The sequence below is a fragment of the Pseudophryne corroboree genome, chromosome 8 (assembly GCF_028390025.1).
Source record: "Pseudophryne corroboree isolate aPseCor3 chromosome 8, aPseCor3.hap2, whole genome shotgun sequence".
In the NCBI taxonomy this organism is placed as follows: Eukaryota; Metazoa; Chordata; class Amphibia; order Anura; family Myobatrachidae; genus Pseudophryne; species Pseudophryne corroboree.
In genome coordinates, this window is record NC_086451.1 from 492,800,978 (window position 1) to 492,813,074 (window position 12,097).

General features: G+C 48.5%; 1 protein-coding gene across 1 annotated transcript in view; it reads right to left on the reverse strand.

Annotated features, from left to right (window-relative positions):
* LOC134949702 (surfeit locus protein 1) overlaps positions 1 to 12,097 on the reverse strand; it is a 359,947-nt gene that overhangs the window by 323,068 nt on the left and 24,782 nt on the right. Inside the window, exon 2 of the mRNA XM_063938459.1 lies at positions 6,068 to 6,146. Coding sequence (XP_063794529.1) covers positions 6,068 to 6,146 — 79 coding nt within the window. The remainder of the gene's footprint in view (positions 1 to 6,067; positions 6,147 to 12,097) is intronic.

The window sequence follows — 12,097 nt, forward strand, 5'->3', positions numbered from 1 at the left end:
TATTCCACTCTATTTGTGGTACCGAAGCCGGATGGCTCGGTAAGGCCTATTCTAAATCTGAAGTCCTTGAACCTCTACATAAAAAAGTTCAAGTTCAAGATGGAGTCACTCAGAGCAGTGATAGCGAACCTGGAAGAAGGGGACTTTATGGTATCCTTGGACATCAAGGATGCGTATCTACACGTTCCGATTTACCCCGCACACCAGGGGTACCTCAGGTTCATTGTTCAAAACTGTCACTATCAGTTTCAGACGCTGCCGTTCGGATTGTCCACGGCGCCTCGGGTCTTTACCAAGGTAATGGCCGAGATGATGATTCTTCTTCGAAGAAAAGGCGTATTAGTTATCCCATACTTGGACGATCTCCTAATAAGGGCAAGGTCCAGAGAACAGCTGGAGACAGCTTTAGCACTATCTCAAGAGGTGCTAAGACAACACGGGTGGATTCTGAATATTCCAAAATCCCATTTAATCCCGACAACTCGTCTGCTGTTCCTAGGAATGATTCTGGACACGGTTCAGAAAAAGGTTTTCCTTCCAGAGGAAAAAGCCAAGGAGTTATCCGATCTGGTCAGGAACCTCCTAAAACCAGGAAAAGTGTCAGTACATCAATGCACAAGAGTCCTGGGAAAAATGGTGGCTTCTTACGAAGCAATTCCATTCGGCAGATTCCATGCAAGAATATTCCAAAGGGATCTGTTGGACAAATGGTCAGGGTCGCATCTGCAGATGCACCTGCGAATAACCCTGTCACCAAAGACAAGGGTGTCACTTCTGTGGTGGTTGCAGAAGGCTCACCTATTAGAAGGCCGCAGATTCGGCATTCAGGATTGGATCCTGGTGACCACGGACGCCAGCCTGAGAGGCTGGGGAGCAGTCACACAAGGAAGAAACTTCCAGGGAGTATGGACGAGTCTGGAAAAGTCTCTTCACATAAACATTCTGGAACTAAGAGCAATCTACAATGCTCTAAGCCAGGCGGAACTTCTCCTGCAAGGAAAGCCGGTGTTGATTCAGTCGGACAACATCACGGCGGTCGCCCATGTAAACAGGCAGGGCGGCACAAGAAGCAGGAGTGCAATGGCAGAAGCTGCCAAGATTCTTCGCTGGGCGGAGAATCACGTGATAGCACTGTCAGCAGTGTTCATCCCGGGCGTGGACAACTGGGAAGCAGACTTCCTCAGCAGACACGATCTTCATCCGGGAGAGTGGGGTCTACATCCAGAAGTCTTCAACATGTTAATAGACCGTTGGGAAAGACCAATTGTAGACATGATGGCGTCTCGCCTCAACAAGAAACTGGACAAATATTGCGCCAGGTCAAGAGATCCACAGGCAATAGCTGTGGACGCACTGGTAACTCCTTGGGTGTACCAGTCAGTGTATGTGTTTCCTCCTCTGCCGCTCATACCAAAGGTATTGAAGATCATACGGCAAAGAAGAGTAAGAACAATACTAGTGGTTCCGGATTGGCCGAGAAGGACTTGGTATCCGGAACTTCAAGAGATGCTCACGGACGAACCGTGGCCTCTACCTCTGAGAAGGGACCTGCTACAGCAGGGTCCCTGTCTTTTTCAAGACTTACCGCGGCTGCGTTTGACGGCATGGCGGTTGAACGCCAGATCCTAAAAGGGAAAGGCATTCCAGAAGAAGTCATTCCTACCTTGATTAAGGCACGGAAGGAAGTCACCGTGAAACATTATCACCGCATTTGGCGAAAATATGTAGCGTGGTGCGAGGATCGGAGGGTTCCGACGGAGGAATTCCAACTGGGTCGTTTCCTACATTTCCTGCAATCAGGATTATCTATGGGTCTCAAATTGGGATCCATTAAGGTTCAAATTTCGGCCCTGTCAATATTCTTCCAAAAAGAATTGGCCTCTGTCCCTGAGGTCCAGACTTTTGTCAAGGGAGTACTGCATATACAGCCTCCTGTGGTGCCTCCGGTGGCACCGTGGGATCTAAATGTAGTTTTAGATTTCCTCAAATCCCATTGGTTTGAACCATTGAAAAAGGTGGATTTGAAATATCTCACATTGAAAGTAACTATGTTACTAGCCCTGGCCTCTGCCAGGAGAGTATCTGAATTGGCGGCTTTATCTTATAAAAGTCCTTATCTAATCTTCCATTCGGATAGGGCAGAACTGCGGACTCGTCCGCATTTTCTCCCTAAAGTGGTATCAGCATTTCATCTGAACCAACCTATTGTGGTGCCTGCGGCCACTAGCGACTTGGAGGACTCCAAGTTGTTGGACGTTGTCAGAGCCTTAAAAATATACATTGCAAGGACGGCTGGAGTCAGAAAATCTGACTCGCTGTTTATATTGTATGCACCCAACAAGTTGGGCGCACCTGCTTCTAAGCAGTCGATTGCTCGTTGGATTTGTAACACAATTCAACTTGCACATTCTGTGGCAGGCCTGCCACAGCCTAAAACTGTAAAAGCCCACTCCACAAGGAAGGTGGGCTCATCTTGGGCGGCTGCCCGAGGGGTCTCGGCATTACAACTCTGCCGAGCAGCTACGTGGTCGGGGGAGAACACGTTTGTAAAATTTTACAAATTTGATACCCTGGCAAAGGAGGACCTGGAGTTCTCTCATTCGGTGCTGCAGAGTCATCCGCACTCTCCCGCCCGTTTGGGAGCTTTGGTATAATCCCCATGGTCCTTTCAGGAACCCCAGCATCCACTTAGGACGATAGAGAAAATAAGAATTTACTTACCGATAATTCTATTTCTCGGAGTCCGTAGTGGATGCTGGGCGCCCATCCCAAGTGCGGATTATCTGCAATACTTGTACATAGTTATTGTTAACTAATTCGGGTTATTGTTAAGGAGCCATCTTTAAGAGGCCCTTTCTGTTGTCATACTGTTAACTGGGTTTAGATCACAAGTTGTACGGTGTGATTGGTGTGGCTGGTATGAGTCTTACCCGGGATTCAAAATGCCTCCCTTATTGTGTATGCTCGTCCGGGCACAGTACCTAACTGGAGTCTGGAGGAGGGTCATGGGGGGAGGAGCCAGTGCACACCACCTGACCTAGTAAAGCTTTACTTTTTTGTGCCCTGTCTCCTGCGGAGCCGCTATCCCCCTGTGGTCCTTTCAGGAACCCCAGCATCCACTACGGACTCCGAGAAATAGAATTATCGGTAAGTAAATTCTTATTATCTGATAGCGCCAAAGAAAAAACAGCCTTTTCGGTTCCGGAGGGGCTGTACCAGTATAAGATGTTACCCTTTGGGTTGCATGGGGCTCCAGCAACCTTTCAACGGGCGATGGATAAAATTTTGAGGCCCCATAGAAAATATGCAGCTGCCTATTTGGATGATGTGGTAATTCACAGTAAAGACTGGGGGTCCCATTTGGTTAAAGTACAAGCAGTACTGGACTCAATCAGAGAGGCAGGGTTAACTGCTAACCCAAAGAAGTGCTGCCTCGCAATGGAGGAGGTCAAATACTTGGGCTTCACCATAGGCAGAGGTCTGATTAGGCCCCAATTGAATAAAGTTGATGCTATTCAAAACTGGCCTCGTCCAGTGAATAAAAAACAGGTAAGGGCTTTTTTGGGAATTACTGGGTACTATAGACGGTTTATTCCCAATTTTGCGACCACAGCGGTGCCGTTGTCAGACCTTACCAAAGGGAAGCAGTCAAATGTGGTGAAATGGAACCCTGATGCAGAAAAGGCGTTCCAAGCGTTAAAAGTGGCTTTGTGTTCACAACCGGTGTTGATAACACCAGATTTTTCAAAAGAATTTGTGGTACAGACAGATGCCTCAGAGGTAGGGATAGGTGCTGTGCTGTCCCAAACCAGAGATGGGGACGAACACCCTATCATTTATTTGAGTAGGAAACTCAATGAGCATGAAAAAAGGTATGCCATTGTGGAAAAGGAGGCTTTGGCCATTAAGTGGGCACTAGATACCTTGAGATATTACCTCTTGGGTAGACAATTCAGACTAGTGACGGATCATGCCCCTTTAAAATGGATGTATGTAAATAGAGGCAAGAATGCTCGGGTAACTAGATGGTTTCTAGCGTTGCAGGATTTTAAGTTTACTGTTGAACATAGACCGGGAACACAATTGGCCAACGCAGATGCATTGTCTCGCATCTTCTGTTTGGGGGCTACAAGTGTTCCGGCCCCTAGGTCGAAACAGGGGAGGGGGATATGTGACAAGAACACTGGGATAGTGTTTGAGGGCAGGTATATTTGTCCCAGGTTCTTGTCTTACATGTTTTAGAAAATGTTAACTTCTAGGAAAAATGCTTTTTGTTTTGTCTGAACCTTTTCAGTTTGCTGTAAAAGCTGGGTAAAGGCTCTGAGAGAGAGATAAGGCGAGTTCTAGACATTGGGCCCAGTTCGGGTCTTTGGCCTCACAGAGGGCTAATCAGGGTTTCAGCTGTGTAAGAGTGTTATAGTGCTTCTAACCTGATTAGTATGGGCAGACTGCCTGGGAAGGCTGCAGGATCTGTGTGTGAGAGACACGTTTTCTGATGCAACTGCTGCGTGCGGCAATATTCCCCAGGAAAAGGCGCCTTGCACCCCTACAGTGTTACAATACATATACACACACATACATACATACATACATATACACACACACACACATACATGTAAAATTGAACTCCGGCACTTGGATCTGCCCCTGTTACGGGAACGGTCTTGCTAGGGTGCCCTCCTCCAGGGACAAAGCCCATATGGATATCAGCATGGAATAACGAGGCAGCACTCAGGATTAGTCCTGATGAAGGGGGAGACCCCGAAACGTTGATATGCCCTAATACAAGGTTTATGCTGTTTGAAGACTGAGTGCTGCCTCGTAAAAAGCTCTAAACTCTTAAAGAATCACACCCTGGGCTGGGGAAGGGGCTAACGGGGAAAGCCTACCGCCCCTATGCTGATATTCCCCCCCAGGGCTATCAGCTTACAAACGCCCCCTGTGCTAGTATATATATGCCCTGGTGCTATAGCGGAAGACGCAAGCGACCCGGTTTCTGCAATCGGTGCCTCCAACTCTGGACGCCTTGAACCGCCACTTACATTCCCGTTGTCCAGCTGTGGTCCAGGGCCCAGAAAAACGATAGCTGGCATTTGCTTTACCGGCACCCGCCGAAACACTGGACCTGGTCACCAGTGTCGTGGCGCCGGTGGGAGTGATGTAGCTGTAGCACTGTTGTACCATCGGCCACTTGGCGCTGTCAGCGCTGGCAACAGCAGTCTCCTGTAAAAAAGGTGCATCCAGCTGCTGTCGGCACCAAAACAATGGCCTGGGGCTGGGTTATAGGTGAGGAGGACTCGGTGCATTCTGGGATCGAAAAGCTGTAACTGTTTGGTGCCCGGCTCATTACAAATCACCTAAACCCCCATGGTATTCCTGTGGAGCAATCACCTCATTCATTTGTAATTGCAACAAGCCTAACCTCCCTACTGAGTGTCAGCACACGTGTGTGAGAAGAATGACCGCATCACATGTTCTTGGGCATAAACCAGTGAGATTCCAGCAATGTGATCACAGAAAAGCCTCGCTCACTTCACGCTGCTGCAGAGGAACAAAATCAACACCGGTTTAAAAGTTCCAAAAAAGTTAAGACTTTATATTATAATAGTAGATATCTGTATTTCCTCATAAGTCACTGACTAAACCCTCTTACCAGCTAGTTAGCCATTAGGGGAGGCACTGATGTCAGTATGGCTCACTAGATGATAAGAGGGGTGTAGTAGGGTATGCCGACGCCGGAATCCCGATCGCCGGCATACCGACAGCTGGGCGAGAGCAAATGAGCCCCTTGCGGCCTCGCTACGCGTGCCACACTATTTATTCTCCCTCCAGGGGGGCATGGACCCCCAAGAGGGAGAAAAGATGTGGTATGCCGGCGGTCGGGATTCCGGCGACAGTATGCTGGTCGTCGGGAGCCCGGCCGCCGGCAAACAGAAGACCACCCGATAAGAGGGTATCTGTGGGAATCTGGGGGTGAAAAGTTATGTTTACAGTCATTAAACATATGACGTGATAAAATATTTCCTGCAATAGTTTTACAAACAATATTTATTTGGTAGCTTTTTACCTATATACAGCTTATGGTTCCTCAGATGCCGTCGCTGAGATTCAGCCCATAGACAGGTGGGCGGCACGTGGCCGGTAAACTGTAAAATAAAGAGTCAATATGGAGTTACACATATACATTGTATATATCTACAGACAGTAGACAATCAGAAAACATACGTTATGGTAAGAACTTACCGTTGATGACGGTATTTCTCCTAAGTACACAGGATCCACAGGATAACAATGGGATATGATGGAGCGACAGCGGATTTGCACCAATCAGTCAAAGCTTTATGGCCTCCCAGCATGCAACGGGCCCGTCCATATATCCCCGCCCCCTGGCTCAGGCAAATCAGTTGTATTCCTAAGCACTAGGCAGGAGCATCCTGTAGAGCCCTAATCGGGCAATAAGAACACACATGCACACCCTTCCATACAAGGAGGAAGAGGTTAGCGAGTAGAAGGATCCTCATTCAGGTGCGTCAGGGTGGGATCCCTGTGGATACTGTGGACTTAGGAGAAATACCGTTATCAATGGTATGTTCTTACCATAATGTATATTTCTCCGGGAGGGTCCACAGGATAACAATGGGATTTCCCAAAGCAGTTTAGTGGTGGGGACGCTCCTGATGCTCAGGAGAATCCTTCGCCCAAACTCAGCATCGTGAGAGACAAAGGTATTCAAGGCATAATGTCTTAATGTATCTGTTGTTACGCTCACTGTACTTGGTACTCAAGAGACAGGGTGAATAAGCTCCAAGTACAGGAACGTGATGCTGCAATTAGAACTGAGTTCAGCAGCAACCCCTACGGAACCCCAGACTCCGTTGTCTCCCCCGCGTGGTCGGTCTACGCCTGCGAGACTGTTTTCTTAAGCCCACGGCAGCCGCGTTTGAAGGGCGGATTAGGTCTGCCCAACTCCGATGCCCCCCGGTATTAATAGGAGACAAGGCGTAACCCGAGACGGAGAGAGAACAAGAGGTAAGCTCTAACTAAGACAGAAACACAGAGATAGGGGAAACTACTGAACACTACAACAAATGTATGTGCGGCGCGGCCACCAAGACAAACTGTAACAAAAGTGACACTGCTCAGACGCCAAACACGACACCGTCGTATTTCGGGGAGAACAACGATGGCTGAAACCTCCGCAGAAAACGTCAAAGCAAAAAGAGAGAGAACAACACGGCCAAGGCCGCAAGGTGCGGCAAAGCCGCTACTCACAACACCGATATGGGTGCACGTAGGTGAACAGGAACCCCAAGGCCGCAGGCACTGGCACAGGACTGGAAAGCTGGACAAATTCCAATTAACAGGGTCCGGACACCAGGACTCAGGACTACTGGATCACAGGGTCACGGGACAGAGACACTCCAGGGCAGGAAGCAGCTCCACCAGAAGCTATCACCGGCAGGGCTACCTTGGTCTGACTCCATTAAGAAGCCTGACAGACCAATCAGGCAGCCCAACCCCCGGGTCTTGATTGCGCCAGCTGCTTCTGGGTGCGCGGCGCACAGCGTCCCGGCCGCTTAGCAACCGCTGGGACCACTGTGCAGGGAGGCCGCCTGGCGTCCCTGGTTGTCATGCAACCAGCCGGGGAACCAGAGGCGGAAATGGCGCGCCGGCCCCGTTGCCTAGCAATGGCCGGGAGCCGGCGCGTCCCACTGCTAACAGTACCCCCCCCCCTCCCTTGAGGAGGGGTCAAGAGACCCCTACACCCAGGTTTATGAGGAAATTCACGAAAAAAAAGTCCATCTTTAACTTGGGGGCATGCAAGTCCTTGTCCCGGACCCAAGATCTTTCCTCTGGGCCATACCCCTTCCAATGGACCAGAAAGCAGAGCTGACCCCGGGAAAACTTGGAATCCAAAACCTTCTCTACTAGAAACTCCTGTTGGCCCTGAACATCCACAGGAGGTCTGCCCCGGACAATTTTCCGAGGAAATCTCCTGGAAAGAACACATGGCTTAAACAGAGAACAATGAAAAAAGTGTTTGAAATTTTAAGTGACTTCGGCAACTGCAGCCGAAAAGCAACCTGATTGACCTTCTTGATAATAAGGAATGGCCCGATGAATCTAGGTCCCAATTTAGCCAAAGGTTGTCGGAGTTTGATGTTACGGGTTGACAACCATACCTTGTCTCCCACTTTAAAGGTGCATGGGCGTCGGAACCTATCCGAAAAAAATTTCTCCAAGAAGGCAGCTTTCTTAAAAGCAAGGTGTACCTTCTTCCAAATAGCTCTGAGACGGGAAGGTAAAGCAAAGGAAGAAGATGGACAATTGGGAGTCAAGGAACTGGCTCTAGGATGAAAGCCCAGGACCGAAAAGAATGGAGACACCTTGGTGGATGAATGACACGCGTTATTGTAAGCAAACTCTGTCAGGAGAAGATAATCTGACCAATCATTCTGAAGTTTGGCAGTATAAAGACGCAGATATTGCTTCAGTGATTGATTAACCCGCTCAGTCTGCCCGTTGGACTGTGGATGGTACACCGAGGTTAAAATAAGTTTCATGTTTAACGAAGCACAAAAAAGCTTCCAAAAACGGGCAATAAACTGCGGTCCTCGGTCTGAGACAATATCCACGGGTAACCCATGAAGCCTGAAAACATGGCGGAGGAACAAGACGGCCAAAACTTGAGCGGACGGCAATCGGGGTAAGGCAATGAAGTGGGCCATCTTGCTAAAACGGTCCACGACTACCCAGATTACCTGAAACCCAGAGGAGAGAGGAAGATCCACCACGAAATCCATGGAAATGTGTGACCATGGCCTGACTGGAATAGTTAGAGGCATGAGCTGCCCAACGGGCAGAGATCGGGACACTGTGCCTAGCACAATCTTGACAGGAGAGAATAAATTCCCTAACATCCTTGGAGAGATTAGGCCACCACACAAAGCGAAAGATTAACTCCAAGGTTTTAGCAACACCAGGATGGCCAGCAACCTTGTTATAAAACTCTGAGGATACTGCCTCTCAAGAACTCAGGAACAAAGACGACCAACAGGCGTATTACTGGGAGCCTGCTGCTCAACCTGAACTAACTGTGTGAGCAAATCTTGTGCGAGGCCAGCCCGGATAAAGGATGCTGGAATAATGGGAGTGGTAGAAGAGTGGTTATTGTGGGCAGGAAGAAAACAGTGTGACAGGGCATCGGCCTTGGTGTTCTTAGAACCGGGCCTGTAGGTGATGATGAACTTGGACCGTGTAAAGAACAGCGCCCAGCGCGCCTGCCAGGAATTAAGCCGTTTGGCTGATTCAATATACTGTCAATTTTTGTGGTCAGTGAATACCATAATGGTATGCTTTGCTCCCTCAAGCCAGTGCCTCCACTCCTCAAAAGCCCATTTGACTGCCAACAATTCTCGATTACCAACATCATAGTTGGATTCTGCAGAAGATAATTTCTTAGACATGAAAGCACAAGGGTGTAGCACCAGAGACTTGGGGTCTTCTTGAGATAGGATAGCTCCCACTTCAACCTCAGAGGCGTCCACCTCGATGATAAAAGGAAAATTGGGGTTGGGGTGTCTAAGGACGGGAGCCGAAACAAAAGCCCATTTCAAAGCCTGGAAGGCTTGCTCGGCTTGAGGTGACCACTTTGAAGGATCTGCACCCTTCTTAGTCAACGCCACAATAGGAGCAACCAACTCGGAAAAAGCATGAATGAAACGTCTATAGTAATTGGCAAAACCTAAAAACCTCTGAATTGCCTTCAAATTAGTTGGTTGGGCCCAGTCCAGAACTGCCTGGAGTTTTTAGGTTCCATAAAAAACCCCTCTGGAGAAATAATATATCCTAAAAAGGACACTTCCGTAATATGAAAATCACATTTCTCCAACTTGGCGTACAAACGATTCTCCCGCAATTTCTGAAGTACTTGCCGAACATGGAGCTAATGCTGCTCTGGAGACTCTGAATATATTAGGATGTCATCTAAATTTGACAACTACGAATTTCCCCAGAAAGTCACGGAAGACATCGTTTATGAGTTCCTGAAACACAGCAGGAGCGTTAGACAGGCCGAATGGCATTACGAGATACTCGTAATGTCCAGACTGTATGCTAAAAGCCGTCTTCCACTCATCCCCAGATCTTATCCGGCTGAGGTTGCATGCTCCTCTGAGATCAATTTTAGAAAAAATTACCGCGGTGCAGAGTTGATCGAGGAGTACAGAAATTAACGGCAACGGAAAAAGTGTTTTTTTACAGAAATCTTATTCAGGGCCCAGTAATCTATGCATGGCCGAAGAGATCCATCTGTTTTTTTCAACAAAAAAACCCCCCCGCACTCGAAAGGGATATCGAGGGCCTAATAAACCCCTTCTTTAGACTCTCCTGCACATAGTCATCCATGGCCTTAGTCTCTGGGCCAGAGAGTGCAAAGAGTCTCCCTTTTGGTAAGGTAGCACCAGGAATGAGATCAATGGCACAATCATAAGAGCGGTGGGGTGGAAGGGCGTCCGCATTACCCTTGTCCAGGTATTCAGATGGAATACGTTCTGAAACCATGACCACGACCCGTAACGGACGGGAAATACACCTCTTAGAGCAGTTGGAACCCCACCGTGAAATTTCCCCAGATTGCCAATCTATGGAAGGATTATGGAGGGCAAGCCAGGGGTGACCTAAGACTAGAGGCACAGCCGGCCAATGAGTAAGAAGGAATTGAATTCTCTCGGAATGTAATGCACCCACAGTCAACTGTAATGGTGGGGTCTGTTAGGTAATTATCCCGTTAGAGAGAGGACCGCCATCCAGACCGCGCATAGTAATCGGTCTATCAAGCTGGAGTTGTGGAACTCCCTGAGCTTGAGCCCAAGTGAGATCAATAAAATTCCCAGCAGCTCCGCTATCAATAAATGCTGAAACAAAAGAACTCTGACCACCTGAAGATATTTTAGCAGGAACTGATAAAGAATTGTGTGAGGAGACTAATTGAAGACCAAAGTGAACCCCCTCACTACTCACTTGGTCAGAACGTTTCCCTGCTTATTTGGGCAGCTACGTGCAACATGTCCCTTGCCGCTACAGTATAGGCAGAGCCCTAAAATCAGCCTTCTGGTTCTCTCATCAGAGGAGAGTCGAGACAGACCCACTTGCATGGGCTCCTCGGCTTCCTCATGGAGAGCATACACACATGGAGTAGGCCTAAAACTAGCCCCTCTTTGAGTCCTCCGCTCTTGGAGACGGCGATCGATCTTAATAGCAAGCTCAATGAGCTTACCCAGAGTCTCCAGAGCTGGGTAATGAATGAGACTATCCTTGATCACTTCTGATAAGCCGAGGCGAAACTGACTGCGCAGAGCAGGATCATTCCAACCATAGTCATTCGACCACCGGCGAAACTCTGTACAATATGCCTCAGCAGGATTTTTACCCTGTTTTAATGCACATAAAAGACTCTCTGCCGATGCTTCCCTATCCGGATCGTCATACAGTAGGCATAATGATTTTTAAAAAAGCATCTACCGTAAGGCTACGTCATCGGGTTTTAGACCAAAGGCCTAAGTTTGTGGGTCCCCCTGGAGTAACGACATCACTATGCCCAGCCACTGGGATTCTGTACCTGAGGACCAGGGCTTTAAGCGAAAGTAAAGTTTACAGCTCTCCCGGAAGTAAAAAAAATATTTTCGGTTACCCGAAAAGCGGTCCGGGAGGTTCATCTTAGGTTCAGGGGTCACACTCGGGGAGGCTCGTAAGAGTTCCTCCTGAGACCTCACCCGAAGGGAATGGTCCTGCACCATCTGAGTGAGATTCTGAATTTGACTAGCCAATACCTGGCTGGGATTCTGTCCTTGCACTGACGGATTCATGAGGACAGAATTTCAAGGCCACCCTGATTATTAGCTTCTTGTTCTTTTTTGGGCCGGTGATAATGTTACGTTCACTGTACTTGGTACTCAAGAGACAGGGTGAACAAGCTCCAAGTACAGGAACGTGATGCTGCAGTTAGAACTGAGTTCAGCAGCAACCCCTACGGAACCCCTGACTCCGCTGTCTCCCCCACGTGGTCGGTCTACGCCTGCGAGACTATGTTTTCTTG